At 41.8% G+C, this 22915-nt stretch overlaps 1 protein-coding gene across 7 annotated transcripts in view; it reads right to left on the reverse strand.

Moving 5' to 3' along the window:
* The window catches only part of KIF1B (kinesin family member 1B), a 79322-nt gene that overhangs the window by 50652 nt on the left and 5755 nt on the right, over positions 1-22915 (reverse strand). For 2 of the 7 annotated variants that reach the window (XM_066564195.1, XM_066564191.1), the window contains exons 3-14: positions 8715-8791; positions 7442-7621; positions 7024-7089; positions 6080-6258; positions 5296-5407; positions 5092-5169; positions 4869-4934; positions 4092-4109; positions 3854-3929; positions 3477-3555; positions 3045-3187; positions 1862-1903 (exon numbers count right to left, since the gene is read on the reverse strand). In XM_066564195.1, coding sequence (XP_066420292.1) covers positions 1862-1903; positions 3045-3187; positions 3477-3555; positions 3854-3929; positions 4092-4109; positions 4869-4934; positions 5092-5169; positions 5296-5407; positions 6080-6258; positions 7024-7089; positions 7442-7621; positions 8715-8791 — 1116 coding nt within the window. The remainder of the gene's footprint in view (positions 1-1861; positions 1904-3044; positions 3188-3476; positions 3556-3853; positions 3930-4091; positions 4110-4868; positions 4935-5091; positions 5170-5295; positions 5408-6079; positions 6259-7023; positions 7090-7441; positions 7622-8714; positions 8792-22915) is intronic. The other 5 variants (XM_066564196.1, XM_066564194.1, XM_066564197.1 and 2 more) reach the window with 3 other exon arrangements.

Consider the following 22915-nt stretch of genomic DNA (forward strand, 5'->3'; position numbering starts at 1 on the left):
AGCACCCAGACCACACGGACAATGAACTTCCTCTCCTTAAATTCTCACCAGAGAATGAATCACCTGTCAGTGCATGACAGGGACAAGAGAACATAAGCTCACAACAACATCATTATGGTGCTTCTTGACCTTCCTTATCTGCAGAAAAATGGAAATCTAACATATACGATCAGCAAAATATCTGATAAGGGTCTTACACTTCAGAAGGTGCTTCAAAGCTTTTTGGCTGTTAGTTTAAATAAGAAAGGTCTTTTAAAAACCTCCACAATTTAACAAGGTGGCTTTTGTAGTCTGAAAACCTGCAGGCCTGAAAATGCTGCCTTGAAAGCCAGAGAGTAGGAAAAGCTGCCTGAAGGATATAAGAACAAATATACAAGGGAAATTAATATAAATTTAACTTGTCTTCTTGGACACATCTGTAAGCAATATCCTCAGAATAATCACATACCAAAAGAAAAATCTTCTAACATGAAAATATCAGATAACTGAATAGCTCGGTTTTAATATTTTAAAATTTAATTTCAAAGACAAATCCTTTAAAATAAGTCACTTCAGGAAAGAAACAGGTCAAATCAGACCCTGCAAGTTATAAACAGGGGCATCACACTTACAAAAGTGAGATGCTCCCCCAGACATTGCATAAATTTCCCTGTCCTCCTACATCTCCTCTACTCTTCCCCTGAACAATCCTGCCATTGTCAGCCTTATGCCCTAGTTCACTCCATGCTCAACCTGCTGTTTCAGCCTCCTGGAACTGATGACTGCCCCGAGTCAGTTTAAAAACCACCATCTGCAAATACAGGAGGCAGGGCTGGGAGTTTCACAGAAGAGAAGCAGGTTAAGGGAAGAGAATGCTGCCAGGATGAGGAAAGCAGGCATGACAGAGCAGGGATGAAGTCTCAAAAGGCCATGCACTCCTGAAGAGAAAGGAAGTGGCACTTGCAGTAGCTCCACAGTGGCCGTGAGCGCAGAGAACCAGAAGCCTCGGGAGCATGCACGCCGCTGCCGCAGCCGCAGCTCTCACACCGTGACGTGCACACGCTGCAGGCAGCATCCGAATGTCACACAGGCCAGCAGGAGCCTTTACACCACCAGGAGCTTCAACGTGAGGAAATTTCAGACAGATCTCTTTCAGCTGATACTGAGTGAGGGTCAAAAAGACTGACTGAAAGAGTTTCAAAAGCCTTCCAACCCCAAACTTACATGGAGGACATTTCCCTTGCAATAGACTACATGTATTCCCCTTCCTTAGAAGCAAACACCAAGGGAAATAAAATGTTCCTTGCTGACTTGTTTTAGCCCTGTTAAGTTAATAAACTGCAACCAACTATATTTAACCTCAAAAAAGAGACCTTCATCAGTATGTCTGGTTTCTTTCTTTTTTTTTTTTTAAGGATTATACAAAATACATTGCAGTGTCCAGGAGGAACTGGTAATACTTCATCTTGAATTCATCAACTGAAACATTTAAAGCAAATACTTCAAAGTGGAAAAAAGCTGCTAAAATGCCAGGAAGCCATGTGAGCAGGAACTGAGTAACTGGGGAAAGATTTGAGAGAAAGATTTTCTGGTTCAAATCTAAACTGTGTGCTGTCATGAAAACACAGTGCAGAACTACCACTCTCCCTTCTGTATTCTGCCAGAAAGTAACAATGAACATATGTTGCACTTTAAACTCTGCATTTTTTTTTGTTGTGGACTCAATCTAAGAAGTGCTGGTGAGGCTGGTTTTCATGAACCTGCACTGCATTCCAGTGAGTGTTCTGTCTGGGATTTCCCTGTGAGAAATGCTGGCATGCAAAGCTCTGTTAAAAGCTGACCCAGAGAAAGCAGGTTAAAAAGAGAACCACACAATACACACATTTGACTCCACTTCCAGAGTATTCATCTCCCATTGGATCAACTGAAAGGAAGCAGGAGGGAAAATACAAGAAGGATCAAAACTGAAGGTTCACTAATGACATAGGAAGGGAAGAGAATACTACTTGATGTTTAAAGAAACAAAACACAGTTCTCAGTAACACAGTTTTTTTTCAGTTTGGATTTATAACCAAAACCCACTGACTATAACAAGCATGAAAAACTCTTGTATTTCATTGTCTTCTGGCCTCATTCTCTTGAAAACAAGCAAACAGAGAGGGAGATACATGTTGCATGTCTTTAGTAGTCTGTGACTTACTCAGGACTTCTGATTCACCAACAAAAAGGTCTGAAAAATCAGAAACTGGAGTAACACTTTATTATTTTTTTAGTCAAAGAAGCTTTTAATCCACTGGAATATATTCTGTGCTTTTATGGACATTTCCTTCACTAGGAATTAAATCACTGTTCATATTAGAGAAGAATGTAGCAGCTAAAATTTCAGTTCGTTTGTCTTGTTTGGAACGAGGACAAGGAAATTGGGCACCAGTGTGTTCTGGTGCTTTAAGAGGTTGCTGGCAAAGCAAATCAGTACAACACAGCTCTGCCAACCTAACTCAAAATCTCCCAAAAGGATTCATTAGTTATTCACAAGCAGCTGTTGCATAGTTACTTCAGGATGACAAATGATTTGTCACTCAGGGCACTGTCTAACATTAGCCATTGTTTTCTTTTGTGAGCCAGGATGGCACTGAAGCCAGGTATCAACTAATAACCTTGACCCTCTGAGGAGGAAGGAAAGATGCCTTTTTTCCTCAGTATGAAACTAAGTTTCTGTGTCTCAGCTCTTTTATTGGCAGCCAGACAAAAAGCTCTCCATAACTCAGCAGAGCAACTCCTGAATGTGCAAGTTCTATTACACAAAAGCATTTCTACAATAATAGGAAAATTCAAACTCTGTATTTTCCCTCGAGTTTGAAGGTGGCTTGTGAATTCCACACACAAACCTAAGATGGTCATTTGAAGACAGAAAGGGCTGCCATCTCTAAAATCATGTTCAAAACTTAAATATCAGTACCTATATTTAAAGTCTGTGTTTTAAATCCTTTTCTCGCACTGGCTCAGGTGTCCCTCCTCTGCTAGAGGCCAAGCCCAGGACAGTGAGGTGTGTTTAATCCACTTACTGTCAATAATATCTCCCAGCCCTTGAGCACGCAGGAGATCCTTGAGCCTCGTCACCTCCTCCTTCAGCTCCCGCACCAGCTTGGCGTTGGGATCCTCGTTGATAACAGCGTTGCATTTAATCTGCTTTGCACGATCAGCATATCTGCAGCCACACAGGACAATGAAACCTTACCACAAACATGGAACTGATTACAAACAACTTTTATGCAGCACAGGAATGCAGCAGCACAGAAGACGTTTCACTTGCAGCTGGATGTCAGCAGAGGAGGCAATAAATCCCTGCTTCCTCTGTAGGGCAATTGAGTTCTTGCCACTAGAGTCCTCTTCCCCACAGATAAGCTCAGCTCACAATAAGCCAAAGGTTTAAAGGACAAAGTATGGCCTTTAGAGCAAACAGTTACCCATATCCATCCCACAGGAAGAGAAAGTACCTTAAAGTGCTCAGAGTTTCATCATAGTTTATATCTGCTGGACTGAGAGCAGCGACCATTGCAGTTCTGGAGTTACCACCTGTAGTGAACAGGCAAGATTTTAGATGAACTACAGCACACACTCCAGGCACTACCCATCTACCAAATATCAATGCTTTCAATAAATTATAGAATTCAACGAAATTCTGCAGTATTAAGAAACATACAAAAACCACAGGAGACAGTTATAGCATTAAGGTAAGGTGGAACTATGACAACTCAGATTTGGCTACTCAAGATATTTAGCCTCATACTCAATACAAATTTAAGTGAGTAAAAGCAGTCAGGAAATTCAGTCATACTTTCTTTTCATACTGGCACAGACAAATCAGCCATACCCAGATTTTCTCGAAGAAGCCACGTTAGTACAGAATCCCTGTAGGGTATAAAGTCTGTCTTCTTCTTCTTTTTGCTCTAAAAGAAACAACACAATATGAAAAATAGGAAGGATTTCCTGTGTAAGAAAGATGTGAACATCTTCCTGACATTTAAATTCTGCGTTATAACACAATTCCAAGCAGCAAACCTTACACTAGGCAAAGAAACCAACATCTACTCCTACACAGACCATCCTACCTTGCTGGTGCAGTTATCCTAAGTTGAAAGCATTAAGGAAAAAGGAAAAAGAAGAGGGATGAGCTTCTTAACAGAGATTTATACATTGTTTCCATGTCAGACAGTACTTCCTTTTCTTAAAAAGCCAAATTAATGGAATTAATCGCTTCAATTGAAAAAAAAATCTAGAAAATACTTAAGCATATTCAACCTTTCCAAGGTGTTGACTCACTTTTAAAAGGAACAACAATCATTGATTTGTTTTATTTCTTTGGGGTTTTTTTTAATAGCAGTTGAATACAAAAATAAAAGACAAAGTACTTTTCTAAACCCACAACATTTTGCTTGGATCAATATATGCTCACTTAAGACATTATTAAGTATTGCCATTGCAAAGAAAGCCAGTGAATCAAGTTATTGCACTGATGTTTCTATAAATTTTAACAACAAAGCTGCAGTTAAGTTTTCTACAATTATTCTTTCAAATAAAAATAAATTTACTGCATTGCACTGAAGGTCTAAAATCTTGCTATGTGAACAGGTCTTCTACATAAACACAGGCTTCTTTTGCAAGGCTTCTTCACAGTTAAACAAATCAGTGCTTCCATCTGTTGACAGCCTGTGTGACACCCACAGAATAGTATCAACTCTATTCATCTATCAAAATACACACAGCTAATAGGGCTGAGAATGCAAGGCCAAGAACAGCAAATGATTCTGCTGTACTCCACAGATTTTACTGTTTCCATTTGACCAGCTATGCAAAGGTTGTTGCAGGGAAGGAAACGCTCTACTTACCACTTCAGCCAATGCTGAAATAACTTTGCCCAGAGTTGTGAGAGACTTGTTTATATTTGCTCCTTCCTGAGAAAAGAGAAACCAGTATTACATAGTAATTAAAACTCTTCAACCATGAATCTCTTCAGATCTTCAGGTTTGAACTATTTCTCCCACAGTTATAACTTCTTATTTGTCCAGCAAAGACTCCTGCAATGCCCAATGCACCCTCCGCACCCCGCACCTTTAGCCGCGTTCCTTTGGCCCCGGTGGAGTCAGCTCGCTCACTCCCAGCCAGATCCACGAGGCTGATCTTGCTGACCTGAAGACAGAAAGCACATGAACAGGAGAATGAGCTCTTGGTGAACCAGAGCAAGGACAGAACTACAAAGTCACTGCAGGGAAGATGGGTGAAAAACGCTCAGAAAGCCGCTGATCTGTAACACACCTTCTCTGTGGAAAGGTCAGTTTCTGTGTCATGTTTCTTCTGAGTAAAGACAATTGTAAACACAGCATGAGAGCGGCTGCTGGTTTCATTCATGTTGGTGGCTGCCACAGTCCTAAAATATGAACAGATAGGAGCACATTTAAAAAAGGACAATCACCTGCAGGGCTGAATGCAGCTGCAGAGGAATGAAAGCAAGAGGCTGCACAGGTGATGTGCTGCCCTGTAACCAAGACCCAGCCACACCTAGCACCATTCCCAAACCCTTTCATTTTTTCATTCCTGAATTACTCCCATCTTCATCACAGTTTAGACAGAGCTTTCTTAGTCTGTGTAGTCAGTAGTCCATCTTACATGCAAACACCCAAGAACACTTGAGCAGCATTTATGTGAGTCCTTCTCACACATTGTTGAATGAAGCCAAGAGCTTGCATGGAAACAACTAATAACGAAGCAGAAACTGAAGCTGGAATGCCAATTTTAGTCCTAACCACCTGAATTGAGAAAAGAGGAGACTATTCACATAAGCTTTTCAACTAGGATAGTGACAGAGTACATAGCAAAGGCAGAAGTAAATGCCAGCTAATTATTTAGACTTTATCCCAAGTCCTTGCAATCTTTAAATGTCTACACATCGATCTGCAGGACTAGTTCAGCACACAAAGCAATTTCAGCTTTTAACAGCATTGATCAGTGCATATTTCAGTAATACTCACTTACAAGAGGTTTTTTTAAAGTGCTAATGCATAACACTGATAAGAATATATACCACACTCCCACCACTAACCTGGCTTTGTTCCCAGCATCCATGAGGTCTGCAATGTCTGTGTAAGATGTGACTGCTAACTTGGACAGATCTTCCACGTAGGGCCCAAGGAGAGGATGTTCTCGCACCCGCAAATTCCCTTTGTTCTTCGGGTTCAACAAGTCTCTGACTCTCTCACAGTAAATCTCCATGTAGCTCACCTGCAAACAGAATTTTCACAGACAATTCAGTATTTCTGAAGGTCTCCTCCACAGCATTTCAGAGTGCCAGCAGTAGAAATTCCCCCAGCCCACCACAGGAAAGCTAAGGGTGTCTAGGGTCATTTAACAGCTTAAACACTGGCAAAGGCAAGAGTCAAAATTCTCCTACATCACACCTCTAATGTAAGCTGCATCCATGTATAGATCCTTCCACCATTACAGAAAACCCTGGTGTGTAATGAAAAATTATACACTGGAGTCCACAATCACCTTAACAGCTTTAATATGACACAGCACAAGCATCAAACAAGACAGATGGTAAAAGGAGTCTGCTTCCAAGGAATGTCTCATGAACCACCAAAGCAAACTTAAGAAAGAAAAAAAAGTTCATCTTTCTTGTCTGCAGAAGCAACTTTTGATTTTAAAAATCATGGCTATAGTATTTGACAACAAACATGCAGTCTTCCAGCTATTAGTAAAATAAAACCATCTGTAAATGCATCTTTAAATTTTTCAGCCCATCATTTTTTTCAGGATTACTACACAGGTAAAGGAACACTGGTTTTCCGTTGAGGATAAAAAAGGAGTCACAGAAAGGTTTTTACATTTGTCTCAAAAGAGAAAAGACAAAAAGCCTTAAAAAATAAAATTAAAAACCCCAAACTAATCAGAAATAAGCATCTTAGTGCATCATCAATAACCCAGCACCTAGGCTCAGTTTGATGTCCAGCACACAGACATTCTTTGATCCCTCACCACACTCACCTCTACAGAATATGACATTTCCTCATTGCTGTTGTCATTGATTTTCTCAAACAGCTCTTCACATAGCTGGAAAGAAATTAAGCCCAAGTCAGAAATGAGTCTTTACTGAGAAGTAAGAAGTAACTATCAGGACATGTCATGGAAATGGCTTTAGAATGAGGGCAGTGAAAGAAAATTACCCTAATGCATCCACCACACACAGCCTCACTGGAAGATAATTCATCTCAGTCCTACATCACTATCAACCTTATTTTGTCCACTATCTCAACAAGTGCTCCAGGTTTCACCAGTCTCATTCTTCTGTACTGTAACATTAGCAGTAAGCTTCAGTTCTGTTAACTCTTACTGCAATACAAAACACAAGTGTGTGTCTGAAGGTGCCATAAAAACCAGATTCCCTTTCTGGGCCCGGTCCTACCTGGGGAATGATGCCTGCTTGGCTCTCCTCCTGCTTGCCCATCATGGTGTAGGATTTCCCAGCCCCAGTCTGCCCATAGGCAAAGATGCAGACGTTGTAGCCCTCAAAGGCGTGCAGGAGCATCTCCTTCCCAATATCATTGTACACACGGCTCTGAGATGCAAAGCAGGGATCTTCAGGCTGGAAAGACACCAAAACAGCATCAATACAGACTTCCCTATCATTTGAGTAAGATTTCAAAAAGCAACTGGTTTTATCTTGGGGGTCAATCCCTTAGGAAGAGGCAAATTAGGCCATTTTTACACACAGGTTTTTCCCAAGGCAGAACAAGATGGAGAAGAACAACAATTACAATGTCACTGCATTGTTTGGGAGTGTATCTTATTCTTAATCTAGCATTCTCTTGCTTCCTGAAACGTTGTATTTTAACATTACCTGCTCCTGAAATCAGGACAAATTTAGCTGTGCTAACATTCTAACGTCGGGATCAAGATTTTATCAGACCTCTTCTGTTCCTTGATGCTGCTTATCTGCTAGTTTTCATGCATTCTGTTCATAATGTTCCTGTGACTGGGCTAAAATCAACTTTCATGGCTGCTCTGAAAAACCCAGTAAGAGAGGCGAGTATTTTATTGTGAAAACAGTCTCATTGACCACAAATTTGCTCAGAAATATTAAATCTTATTTCACCATCTAAGTGACTAGAATTAATCTTAGAGAAATGCATTATCCCTTCTTTGTACATCTTTTAGAAAACAAGGCGGGGAGGAGGAGGTGGCAGAACAACACAGCTCTGCTGGAGAACAATTACTGGAAGTCACTGAGAGCTTAGCACCGACTCACAGAAGGGTGGGGCACAGGAGCTGGATGAGAATTTATTGCTTTTGCAGCTTTTGGAAACGTGGGTCACTGGGCTGCCTTTTCCAGATATGCCAACAAAACCCAGACCATGCATCCCCTTGAACTGTAAGGACTTGAGCAACTGTCATTTGTCCAAGAGGAAAAATGAATTACCATGGCACATATGCATCCTTAAAATATTTAGAACAGAACATTGTTGGAGAATATTTTCAGTAATCTTTCAAATATGTACAAGTTGTTTTAGCTTTCTGCTCTCACCCAAACAGGGAAACACAACATACAATGACAAGCTTTTAACCTGAATGTGGGTGAGAAAGACTGCAGAAACATCTGACAGGGGTTCATGGTCAGGAGAGAATGTTAAATCACACCAAACAACAACAAAAGCAGGCTTTCCTGTAAAAGCACTCACCGATGTGTGGGACCAATAAGAGTAGTCAAAGCTGAAGGACTTTGGTGCTTCCTTGGGATTCTTTGGGTTGATAATACCTACAGGAATAAAAGTCAAACTCTTAGCTAACTCGACACTTAGGAGCACAATTAATAAACTGGCTGACCCACCCTCTGTGAATTGGAGTATTTATTCAAAGCAGCCACATGGCATACGAGTAGGGAGACTGCAGTAACAGACTCACTGCTTCCTAGTACTATTATTTCTGCAGGACTCATTTTAAATAAGACAAGAAAAAAAATTCCTAAGAGAAATATGCTGTTGCTTAACAGAATCCTGTGCATTCCACACAATCAACAAAGGCTTTTCCAGACACCTTTAGGTTGGTGGGTTTAGTAATTCAAGGTTTTTTTCCTTCCCAGCAACAAAAGTGCTTGGTATAACCTTTGCCTGCAGGGGAGCAATATACAATGGATCCAGCTCTCATTGCAGTGGCACACACAATGCTGTAGTTTCTGTATTCCAAGGAGGGAAATTTATAAGCACAGCCCTTGCTGCAGAAGCGAATCTCTACTGCTTCCTTCTTTTCCATACTACAGTGGTGGAAATACTCAAATATATTATTTCCAGCAGCTGTTCTCAACAGCTCTGTAAGTAGGACTGCATAAAAGCATAGTCCTGAGGGTATTAGATAAACCACCCTGGATTTACACATCTGCCCCTGCACCTAAAGCAGCAATTTGCCCCTGGGAATGAGACACTAACTGTGATGTGTGCAAATAAAGTCCACAAGGAAATAAGCCATATAAAGGTGTCAGCAGTCTTCCTGGGGATGATTTACATCCTGATACCAGACATCCTAGAAAGAAGATGCTTTTTTCTCACATATTCTTCCAGTTAGTTTATGCTTTGGGAGATTGGGGCTTCTCCCTTTCCTTCTGTGATGAATAAAAATTCTATCAGCCACAGCTCTTACCATTTCAAACAAGAACTTAGCATCTTGTTTCACTGAAATCTCTGAAAATGTGGTTACAGAATCCCCATTAAAATCAAATCATTCCTCTACCAGATGCTGTGCCCCTGAGCAGGGCTGGTGTCCAAAAGGACAGCGTGGAGAAAAGATCACAGTCTGGATTGCAAATAGCAACAGTTGCTACTCTGTTTCTCCTGGCCAACTCCGATTCACTCGGATGCACCTTGTGCTGACATTCTTGCCTTAAAAAACCTGACAGACATGCAGAGCCAATGAATTATATGCACCAGCACGGTATCAAATTGCCAAAAATGCTTGTGGCTTTGGATAGCAACGCGGGCATCAACACAGAACAAACTGTAACCTAAGCAATCATCCATGGCTTTAGCCTCCCCTTGCTGGCTCTGCCTGAACAGCAGCACAGCTCCACTCTCCCTATTCCACCCGTCCTGAAGAGAACAAAAAACAAAGACAAACCCCAGAGACAACTCCCTGCTCCAAACTGAAATTAGTTCTCTCCTTGCAGGGCATTCCACACTGCCACAACTCAACAGCTTCTCATTTAAAAATTTAATATCAAAGCTCCAAAAGGTAAGGCAGATGTAATGCCTTGTATCTGGAAGTCCCTACCCAAAAAAGCAGTACAAATAATAGAATCTCCACTTTAGTGTCTGAAAAGGCACTACAAACTTGCCATTAGTTCCCCTTTCTTGCTCCAGCCTAAATTTGATCCATGACGTTGGAGAAAAGTAAAGTTCAGGCTCTGTGATTTATGCAAGTCATTCCATTCAGCTCCATTCTTTTCTCTTTTTAAACCACTGTTGTTATTATTATTGTTGTTTTCTTAGACAGACTTTCCTCAGCCCTTTACACTGACTTTCATATCCAGCTCACTACTTTGAAAATCACTTTTTAGGATGCATGCTTTTGCAAAGCATATCTTGAGACGTGTATCAGGAAAAGGAGTTTAATGTGCAAGACAGCAGCTCTGTCAGAGGTTGGGAATGCAGCTGCCTGGCCAAAACCTTCCACTGCAGCAGGAAAGGGTCACAGAAAACCTCCCAGCTGCCAGGAGCTCTGCATGCTGCCCCTCGCCCCTGGGATCCAGCCACAGCCTTTGCACAAAGCCTGAAGCCTGCCCATCCCTATTTCTGTTCCTTGCACACAGGCTACATCCTTCATTTTCACAATTCCCAGTCTACAAATGAATCCAGCAGAGCTGACTGGCTGAGAAAATCGAAGATTACAATCTCAACAGATTTCAGCTGGACTGAAACCCTCCTCATTTGGGGCACGGATCACCAGGTGGGTGCTGCCAGCACTAATGATGTCTGATGTAGTCTAGGTTTAAAACCAGTGATCAGGCAGGCAATGATGTGATTAAAACACCTGGAAGATGATGAGACAGCAAAGAAACCAGGAATTCAAACGGAAATAACTGACTTCACTTGAAGTTAGCTATTGCACCAGGCATCATCTTCAGAGGTACAAGAAAACCCAAGAAATCTAGCTACTTTTAAAGCAAGTTAATGGACATTTCTGAAGAAATTAAAAACCTTCTTCTAGTACAGGTAAGCTTTATTCTAAAAGTTCATGTGCCAAATTGGGAAAAAAAGAAATGGGGATGCATAAATTAGACTGAGTTGGCAACACTAATTTTTATACCATGTTTCTCAACCTGCTGTATTTTCCACTGACCACAGAAACAAATACAATTAAAACAGAAAGAGCTCTGTTCTCAGTGTCTCCAATATCCACAAGAATACCAACAGCTTTTCAGTTACTTTGTTTGGTTTTGAAACCATGCAAGGCCAAGATGAATTATCTTAGTGAATCATGAACTAGGTCGTCATCTATCTCCTCTGCCCACAGCAGCCTCACCACACAGTCCACACTCTAATGGTTTAATTACAGAGCCTCAGGAAATGAGAAAGGCAATAAGGCAGACGATCACAGCAGGAACGCATTAATAGTCTTTTTATCTTACAGAATAAATTTGTTTATCTGCTATTTCAAAGGTCCAATGTGGCAATTAACTCTTGTGTTTGCAAACTGACACTGCTGCTTTGTGCTGCAGCTATAATTACCAGCAGCATGGCACCGGAGGCTGCACTTAGCCACTTTCTGAGGAAATCCCTCTTTCAGGCCCCTTCTGCACCAAGAGCCAGTTGATTAGGTCATGGGCTATCTTCTAGCTTTCCACAAGCTCAGCTTTCTGCACCAAAGAGACACTGGAAGGGATAGTTCACAGAGGCACTGTCTGCCACACCACTGCTACTGAAACAGGGCACCCCTGGAGCCCGAGGTGAGAAGGATGGAACAAGCTGAGGATAATATTTCTCTGCTGCAGTGAGTGCCTGAAACTTCTTCTGGGATACCACAGTGGGGGTTAATGCCCATCATTTACCTTTGGGATGGAAGGCCAAAAAAAAGGCAGGAGAACGTTCATGGGATTAAAATATTTTCTACAAATCATTGGTTTGGTTGAGAGAGATAAATGCCCATATTATTACTTTTATTTATTTGAATAATGAGTTTCTGGAAATTTTGAATAATAAGCTTCTCCTTAATAGATCTGTTTTCTACCTTTGTACACAAATAAAGTAATTACACGTCATAAACTGAGATAAATAACTCTGTGTGAACACAGCTCTGCAGCAGTACCCACGTGAAGCAGCTGATTCAGTACCCACCACCATGCCCACCTAGAGACACAGCCTGCATTTTAAAAGCTTAGTCTCCCCTTACAGCTGTACAGTGAGCCAAGCTGAGCTGCTTCACACCATGCAAAGTTCCTCTCAGCAGGAGTAATTCACATATTCTCTGGAGCTCAAGCAATTTAAACAATTCTTTGTAGCTGCTTAGCTGTTTAAGTTTGGTGGACTTTTTGATACCTGTAACTACAAACATTTTCTGTCTCACTGACCAAAAGGTAAAGAAACACACAGTTTTAAAAGAAATTTCTTCACACCAAATAAAAAAAAATCTCTTTTTTTTTAAATATTATATAAGACCCAAATATTGATTGGGCCTTGTACAGGACAAGTACACAGTAGGAGCAGTACAGAGGAACAGAAGGAGAAAGCAGGAGCACAATAAATGAAAGAATTACACTTTCAGATGTGCTCTGCCAACAGTAACAGACCAATCTCCACAAAACATTGGATTTTAGCATACCCTTACTTAAACAGGCAACTTCATCTTTTGGCATTTTTATTTCCACAGTCCATCCCACTTGTTCCTTAATTAACATTTTATATACCATCCACCATCTGCTTTATCAGCTAGCACAAAAATAACATATACTTTCAACCTTTCAAATCTATGAGCTCAAATTCATCCCTAGTTTTTTAGCAAACACTGTAGCAATACTTGAAAGACCACTATTGAAATAGTACCCATATATTTCATAGTATGTATTATATTGCTTTCCTATTGTCATTTTGGACATCCAAATATTTTGCCTTATAATCCAGTTTTCATTTCTGAAGCTGAAATTCAAAAAGCACAGGTCAAATATGCACTTTGTTTTACAATTATAACCAGAGCGTGGAGCACAGCTGAGAGCTGATGCAAAGTTAAAATCTTCTAGGGTATTTTCAACTGGAAGCAGCATTCTGTCTTCTCACTCCTTTCTGAACACACAAACACATTCCCACTTCGAGCCTTCATTTCTGGACTTACACTTCCAGTCTCCTTTAAAACTAACCAAGTAAACAGACAGTGGGAAGCCTACAAAGGGGAGGAAAAAAATCCACAAAAGCAAGGAAACTTAGCCAAGATCAGCCCCCTCATTCCATTCCCATCTACTCAGTCACATAAATATTTTTGCAGGCACAAAGAATGACTAGAAGTGCTTCTTAACCTCTCCAAACTCGTATCAGATTATGACACTGAATTTGCAGTCCAAGCCTGCTCTGCTCTCATCCCAGTCAGTGCTGCCCCTCAGCATGTCACAAATTCTCAGATTAGAAATTATCTGCAGTTCAGTATCTGGGGATGCCCACACAGCTCCTTCTAATGAGCTCCTGGAACAGGGAGACAGAGTGCAGAGCACTCAAGAGGCAAGAGCTGAAATGATTCTCTTGCCCTCCCTGCACTTAAAGTCGCATCAGAGGCGATTGCCCGGCTCTGCCTGTGCCAGAGCCCAGAGCCCAGAGCCCAGGGCCCAGAGCCCAGAGCCCAGGGCCACCTTGCAGGGCTCAGTGCCAGCAGCCGTGCCATGCATGGCATTAGTCACCGTGCCATGCATGGCATTAGTCACCCATGCATGGCCTTAGTCACCCATGCATGGCCTTAGTCACCCATGCATGGCATTAGTCACCCATGCATGGCATTAGTCACCGTGCCATGCATGGCATTAGTCACCCATGCATGGCATTAGTCACCCATGCATGGCATTAGTCACCCATGGATGGCATTAGTCACCCATGCATGGCATTAGTCACCGTGCCATGCACGGCATTAGTCACCCATGCACGGCATTAGTCACCCATGCACGGCATTAGTCACCCATGGATGGCATTAGTCACCCATGGATGGCATTAGTCACCCATGCATGGCATTAGTCACCCATGCATGGCATTAGTCACCCATGGATGGCATTAGTCACCCATGCATGGCATTAGTCACCCATGCATGGCATTAGTCACCCATGCATGGCATTAGTCACCCATGGATGGCATTAGTCACCCATGCATGGCATTAGTCACCGTGCCATGCACGGCATTAGTCACCCATGCACGGCATTAGTCACCCATGCACGGCATTAGTCACCCATGCATGGCATTAGTCACCCATGCACGGCATTAGTCACCCATGGATGGCATTAGTCACCCATGCATGGCATTAGTCACCCATGGATGGCATTAGTCACCCATGCATGGCATTAGTCACCCATGCATGGCATTAGTCACCCATGCACGGCATTAGTCACCCATGGATGGCATTAGTCACCCATGCACGGCATTAGTCACCCATGGATGGCATTAGTCACCCATGCATGGCATTAGTCACCCATGGATGGCATTAGTCACCCATGCATGGCATTAGTCACCCATGCACGGCATTAGTCACCCATGGATGGCATTAGTCACCCATGCATGGCATTAGTCACCCATGGATGGCATTAGTCACCCATGCATGGCATTAGTCACCCATGCATGGCATTAGTCACCCATGCACGGCATTAGTCACCCATGGATGGCATTAGTCACCCATGCATGGCATTAGTCACCCATGGATGGCATTAGTCACCGTGCCATGCATGGCATTAGTCACCCATGGATGGCATTAGTCACCCATGCACGGCATTAGTCACCCATGGATGGCATTAGTCCCCGTGGGTGCTCCAGAGCTGCCTGCCTGCAGCCTGCCCCTCAGATAAACACCAGCAGCCAGAATTAACCTGTGCTTCATCCTGGGATTAGCTGGGACACAGGCTGTGCTAGCAAGGGGCGTGAAGGGACAGACACACTGAGGGTTTTTAAAAACAAACAGTTCCTAATCTGAAATGAAACCCAATGATGACGAAAGTCGAGTATGGAACTGGAAAAACCGACCTTCCCAGATCTGTGCAACACAGCCTGCTTTGTTGGTAACATCTGCCATGCCCATGTTGCTACCATAACAGGCAATGCTGAGGGCACAAAACCTCTTTCATTTCTACCTAGGAAATAAGATTAGGTTTCTTCTCACCAAGAGAGGCTTCACACCAGCCTCAACAGTTCTCCCTGTGGCAGCATTATTCTAGCTCAAGCTCACATTCCTACCAAATGCCACCACTCAGAGATAACACCTAGCAAGAAAAGCAGAGTCTTCACTTCTGCTCTCCTTAATCATTAGTAAAGGAATAGGCAGATATTTTCAAAAATCATTCTGGTCTCAACAGAACTTTGGAAGGGGCAACTTATGGAAGAAAAATACAAAATAATTTCTATGCCTTCTTCTAACTCTATTTGGACCAATATAAGTAGTAGTTTTATTATGTTTGAATAAACAATTTATCCATTTTATTAATGAAAAAAATCTGGGGCTTTCAGAATTGATTCCACAAGACCAAATTAACATTAAATACAGTGTCTCTTAAAAAACATGGGTCTGGAAAATATATCTGTACCATCTGTAGACTAGAATGACAACAATGGGAACATGTTCCTTACAGAGAGCAGGGTGGAGCAGGCATTCTTTATTTGCTGGAACGTGAATAACACCACAAAGACACGTTTAATACAGGCTTCTTTCCTAGGCAAACGCTGCAATCAGATCTATGGCCATAATGCTTTTATAAGACAGACTTTCAGGGCTGTTATTATAAGAGATAAATGAAGGGAAATGGACACTTCCAGCTCATGAAGCAGTGCTTGCTTTTCAAAGCATTGTTTGCATTTTTCAAATCATTAAAAGGGAAGGAAACCAAGTAGAAGCTAAGAACAGCTCATTTGGAATTCAACCGGATTCTCTCCCCACTGTGGAATTTCAGCCCTGCACTGGGAGAAAGGTTGGCTGGGGGAGGGAGTGAGGCTCAGCAGCACCAGGGCAAGGCCAGCGCTGCTCACAGAAGCTGCTGGAAAGCCGCTCTCATCCTCAGCTGCTCTTACAGATCCAGAGCTATAAATACAGCTCTCCAGCTGGTGTTCTTGGAGAACGCACGCAGCAGGCCCTGCAGCAGGGGCCAGCCGAAGCAGACTGCTCTCCCTGCCTCAAAAGCTGACCCAGAACCATTCCCGAACTTGCACTGACAATGGATTACCTGGAGTGTCCGAGTGCACAGGCAGCAGGTCAGGGCTGTGTGAGGGGCTGGGGCAGTGCTCCAGCTCAATGCTGGGCTCATGTTTCTGCCTCAAGGCAGGTAAAACAGTATCTCCCTTCACCTTCTCTGACTTGACACCGCCAAGAGCCAAGGGCCTCTCCTAAGACCATTTTGACCTTCAGACACATGCCAGCAACACACTGAGAACACCACGAGCACCGGCATCTTGGGCAGCCCGGTGTTAACGATTTCAGCCCACTGCTTAAGTCAGTTTGGTCAGTTCTTAACAGTGGATGTCTCTGGAAGAATTTGTGTAGTGAACGAAAATATCCAATTCTTAAAGTATTTCCTATTAACAATTTACATTCTCTTTAGTTCTACTTGCATACTAAAATGTGGCAGTTTATTTAAGCATTTGATAAAAAGAGTCCCCTCTGGAGGCCTAGTTCTGTGTCAGTGAGCACTAATTCTGAAGGGGAAGCATTCCACATGGAGAATCACCACTGACAGAAACTCCTCAGGGTTAATTAGTAATACCCCTCTGCTATGGTTCCATACCACCTTCATAACATAATGTAGTCTAACTGCATTTAACATCAGCTGGAACACCCTAGTCATCATCCCACAGTCTCACTCCAGAACCAGCATTTGCATCTCTAGCATTTAAAGATGATTAAATGTTCATCTTCCCCCAGCTCCCCAAAGTCATCCTCTGAATTTTTTTAACAGTGCAGAATTAACACTTCAAACTATTTTTATTCAATCATGAGAAAGGCTTTAGAAGGAAAATCAAGCACCAAAAAAATCCACATTTTTATTTCTTCTCCAAAGAAATATTCCAGGCTTGTAGCAAAACATATGAGCTGTCAATACTGCAGGGCATTCAGAGACAGTGACTAAGACAGACTTGTGGACACAGAAATCCCTAATGCCACAAAACACAGAGAACTCTAATGCTCATGTTGGTAAGAGGACAGTGATCAGAAGGCTTTGGGTAACCCCTGCTATTGTGACCTCTTTGACCTTTCCTCCAAACCTCAACCACAAGAGCATCCAGGCCTGCTCCATGTGACACCGTTTATCTCCCCATGAACAGCCTGCTTTGATAACACACCCCCATGAATGCAGGGCAGGATTTTCATATTGACAAGCATCCATTTAGCTTGCACCACTAACAAGGATTTACAGACCAGAAAAATCAGGGAAGGGGTGAAGTGACATTCCTGCAATGCTGTTTATTTGCCCAAGACAACCTCATCGTGCAAGATACCAGTAAAAAACACTAGAAACATTTAGGGGAAAAAACCAACCAAACACACCAAGAACACCAAGCTGTGTGCTTTAAGAACCAATGCTTTTTGGCAGGCACAAGGCATCAGAAAGGCAATATGCTTATTTTTTGAGATATCTAAAATTATTATTTTCATAAGACAGATTGCGAGTCAAAAGTATATCAATGAAAGAGACAGCTGAATTATTGATGAGGTTACCTTATTCTATGAACCTTTCAACGGTTTTGACTTTTGTATTACATTTCAAGTACTACTAATGTAGGCAAACATGCAATAAATCAAAAGCCTTTTAAGCTCAGTCCTGCTTTCCCACCCATTTTTAATTTGCCCCAGAACAACTGCATAAAGCAGCACACATCTTAAAAGGAAAAAAAAAAAGGAAAGGAAAACCAAAACAAAGGAGAAATTAAAATTAGATGTTTCTGTATTAGGTTTTTTGGGGGTTTTTTTGTTTTTTTTTAATTTAAACACTTAAGTCTAGGTCTGAAGTTTATACACCTTAGGGAGAAAAAAACCCCAAAGAACAAAACAATATTAGAAGAAATACACTTTTTTTCCCTACAACCTCTACAAATTAACTCCAGAATGTCTTACCAAGGTTTTCTGATGCCAAGGATGCCTGGATGAGAAGCTGACAGCCATATGTCCACAGCAGCAGATGGGATTATTGTTCCTGGCAGATGGGACCACTCCACCAGGCCTATTTTTATTAAACATCCAGTACCTTCAGCAGCCACAAAGAACCTGCCACCATTACTGAACACAGAGAGCACTGCTGAGCTAAAATCCCCACAGGTCACTGTCAGTGCTGATGGGAGGATCCAGGTGCACTCAGCCCTTCCAAGCTAACCTGGCCTGTGCAGGTGCACCCTTCCACTGTGTCCTCACACAATAATCACAGATGTGCTTTGAGAACTTGGGTTTGCTCTGTCACTTGCACATACAAGATGCTAAACCCCATTTTCATTCATCTAGTGCACAATTAATTGCAACAGGCATATTCCAAGTAGGGTGCTTCCTTACTTCCTTGTTTTATTTGTTTCATGTTTTACACACATATTTAGATTTTTAAAAGAAAAAGCCTGCTGGGCTCTTTGCTAGTGATTAGTATCTAAATGCTGTCTTGTGGCTTGAATCTCTGCTTCAATTTCATTTGTTTTTATTTATGCATTATTTACAGGCATTTACAGGCCAAATTATCAAATCACTTCCACCAAAAAAAATGCAAAACAAACCAACCAACCAAAAAACCAAACCAAAACAAAAAATCCCTCAAACAAACAAGAGCTAAACCAGAAAAAGCACAATGCTCAGGGAGTCTTTAGGCACAAACAGCTGCTTTTTTCAGCTCAATAACCCAAGGCAGCAGCTGCCAATGTTGTTTATATTTGTTACCTTTGAAAAGCCCTACAAGAATGAGCACAAGAACTACTGACACACAAAACACCCTTAGATCTATAGCTCAGCTTTCATGTATTACACTGCAGAATCTTTTTCCCACTCACTACAAAAACAGTCATAAATTAACTGGACAGGAATAAGTAATTAATACATTGTGGGCAAGATGCATTGGTGTGAACCTTTCTGAAAAAATACTGGAAAAAGCAGCAATTAAAGACAAAACGTATTCAATCAAGCTATGCAGAAAACCATGATCTATACTTTAATTATTAATTTCAAAAAGCCACTTGTGAGTTTGGACATGATAAGCCACCTATTCAGTAATTGAAAGAATATACTCTTCAGAACAGAACTCCAAATGAAAGCATCCTTTCAGCCCACTGAATTCACTTGCTTAGCAGGTGCTTTTGAAAACAAAGTTCATGTTTCTTAGGATGATTTCTAAGTTATAATTATTTATAAAGAAGGCCTTTTCTGAAATTAATCCCACTCAGTTACTGTTTTGATGGAGTTTTTTAATTCCTAATTTGATGGTGACATTACCTCTTCTTTGGAAAGTATTCTGCATTCCCAAGTTGACATAAATAGCAGAATTTTACAGCTCCTGCCCTGTCCTGTCTCTAAGATTCCTCCATTACCTTCTCTTCCCCTACTCCCCATTCTCCCATGTCCACTGAAGAGCTCCTGGCAGCACCATTCCAATGGATCCCACGTGCACACAGACATGACCCGAGCAGCCCTGGCCTTCTGCCAGGTTCCAGCCCCTTAATGCAGTCAGCACTCGTGACTTCAGCCCAACTGCACAAGCTCAGTTCTGAAATGTGTGTTTAAGACAAAGACTGACGATTTAAGTGCAAAATGCATAACAGCAGAACAGAAAAAAAAAGACAAATAATATGTTCAAGTACTGATTTCAAAATTTCCGTATTTTGCATCCTTCCAGAAGAAAAACACAAGTCCCAATTACTCACAGTAAGTGTCCTTAACATTATGGGTTAAAGATCTTCGTACAAATTCTCTTTTTCTGAGATTAAGACATACCTAGAACTGTATTCAGCTGCACTGTCATTTTTAAACAGTGAAAAATGATACAAACAGACTCACTATGGATCGTGATTAAAGGTCTTGATCTCCTAGGAGGAAATGGCATTAAGGCCAGATAGGATAACAAGTAAATTCTGCAGGAGTGCACAAGCAAATGATTTTGTTTTGCTTCTAAGGCAAAGAACTGTGTAACAAAATTGAGCATAAGCTTTCTAACCCAGAGGGACGTTTTGCTTTGCTGGCAAGCACCCTGTGAATGACAGGCAATCCCCAAAGCCATAAACAGCCAAATTCACACAAAAACTGTCCAACAAAAGCAGCATGTCAGGCAACAACCCTGGTGGCATTCTGACTTCAAGAAACTACTTCATTATATATGTAAAAAAACACTCCTTTTTCACACATTCATCTAAAATTATTTATTTATAAAGTACACCAGTCATACTCTTTATTATCTGTGTCTTTGTACAGTTTCCCTTAACACAATCCTGAGCACTTGGCCTCAGTTTCACTGTAATGCAGGAGTCTCTGCCAATACATTTACAAAACTCACACTTGGACAAAGTTTAAACGCAGGAACCACAAAGGATTTGCAGAATAGCTTGGTCAATCAATACATTCAGAATTAAAGTTCAAGTAACTGTCAAAATCCCTTCTTAGCTATCAGACTTCACAGTGTCTCATCAACCGGTGTCACGACAGCCCATTAGGCTTTAATTCCAAGATAAGGGAACTTTAACTGCCTTGGAGGCTTAAAACAGTCACTGCTCAGTGTATCACCATCCTCTCAGGTTTGCCTGCTGTCAACTTGATCAGTGCACAAGTGAAAAAATAACCTTCTCAGAGGCAAGATATCTAGACCTTGATCACCTCACTGGCACATCTGAAAGTGTGAAGCAGGAACTCCTCAGTCTAGAATTACTACTAAATTCCCTTTATTTTCAAATTACTGCATCAGATATGAGTCTCAGGCGCACTAATTTCACTTCATGTGCTCAGCTTTTAGTCGGCAAGTTCAGACCTTAATAATGAGGAGTTCAATAATGTAACTGTGGGGCTGCAAAAACCTGAGCATCATGAAAATGAAAGAATCTTTGGCAGGACAGCAGTTGTGCCCCCCAGATCTTACCCATAACCTAAAAGCACACCAGCTGAAGAATTTCAGATGGAAGTTGTGTGCGCCGGACATCTTGGTTAGGAAGATTCTTTGGAGAGAAGATTTCTGCTGATTTTTTCCCCCACCAAACAATGCCTCATTCATATCCTTTATTATACAATCCTCTTCAGTTCAAACTACTCCTCTGTCCACTGCTCTAAGAGGGAAATACAGGGAAAAAATATCCCACAGAATGTAACAATGTTTAACTACGGCAACCGATGATTCCTTCCCACAGCCTGTGATGTCCCAGTGACTTAAACCCGACCATCTGTCACATCAGCAGCCTGATCAGAGCCACAGCACTCAAATAAGTGCTGCACATCAGAGCACTTCAGAGTGTAAAACACAGCAAAAGAAGTCATTGCTGTGAAGACATTTCCAATTAGATAAATCTGAAGTATTTTTCTGCTCTTGAAGGCTGATGCAGTTTGTTGGAAACGTGTTGTGGTAGTGCAGCTCTAGAGTTCAGAAACAGAACCAGGCCCAGGCCACAGCTCCAGCTCAGACAATCTGCCAGGCACTGACTGCTCACCCTTGCTGCTGTGCCATAAACAAGGTGCTTCCACAGGCTCCTGCAATTCAAACACCTTCAGCATCTAAAATTACTGCTGTGATGACTGCAGCAAGAAAAGCTGTTCCAGAGGTTCCCAGTGGTGCTCCTGGAGCCCAGAGCTTGGTGGCATTTCCATAACAAATGTCCTTTAATGAAGTCTACAGTTCCTGCATTCCACACTGCATTCAATGATGGGATACAAGCACCTGTTCTACATGAGATGACTTCAAACCCCTCCCACCCTACCTTAAATGGAAATTTTGAAATCCAATCACAAAAAAGCTTCTTTGGGTATATTGCACATAAGGTCAAAAGATAAGAACTTTCTGCACTAAAAAACAAGCTCTCTTCTCTATGACACCTCTCTTCCAATGAAACCATAAACACTATATAATTTAAGTGACCACAACCAGGATTTAAATTCCATTGCAGAAGCACAAGCAGGCTGACGTACAACCTTGGCTAAAAAAAAAGGGAGAGGCCTGTGAGAAACCTCCTTTGTGTTAACAGGCATGAGTAAACACTCAAGTAATCAGACAGTGAAATAACTCAGCGCTCTTGGAGTGTTGCTTTCTTCAGCTGCAGACAAGATGGCTCTGCTTGATTACCTAAAAATGAAAAACTGCCCCATGAAGAGCAGTTTACGGGCAGAGCTGTTGGTCTGCAGACGAGGAGCAACACTCCCTCAAATGCTGTCAATACTGCCTTGACCTCAAGTATGAAAAACAACCAACCCAACAACCAAAAAAGGTGTGCCCACACACAGTTTCCCACAGAACAGTGTTCTCCAAATTACACTCACAACAATTATATAGGAAGCTTAACACTTCTAATTGGTTAGAAAAGAAGACGATTCTACGCAGTCTGTTATTTTGCTGTCACTTAGATATCTGCTCTGGAAAGCATAGAACTTGATACCCTTTTCATCTCAGCTTTCTCACCCAAACTATGTTCTTAACCAAAAGCACACACTGCAGAATAAGCACACCAAAAACTAAAGCACCAGATCCAAGCAGAACCTATACCCCCACAGTTATCAAGTGCTGGTG

The sequence above is a fragment of the Molothrus aeneus genome, chromosome 21 (genome assembly GCF_037042795.1).
Source record: "Molothrus aeneus isolate 106 chromosome 21, BPBGC_Maene_1.0, whole genome shotgun sequence".
NCBI lineage: Eukaryota > Metazoa > Chordata > Aves > Passeriformes > Icteridae > Molothrus > Molothrus aeneus.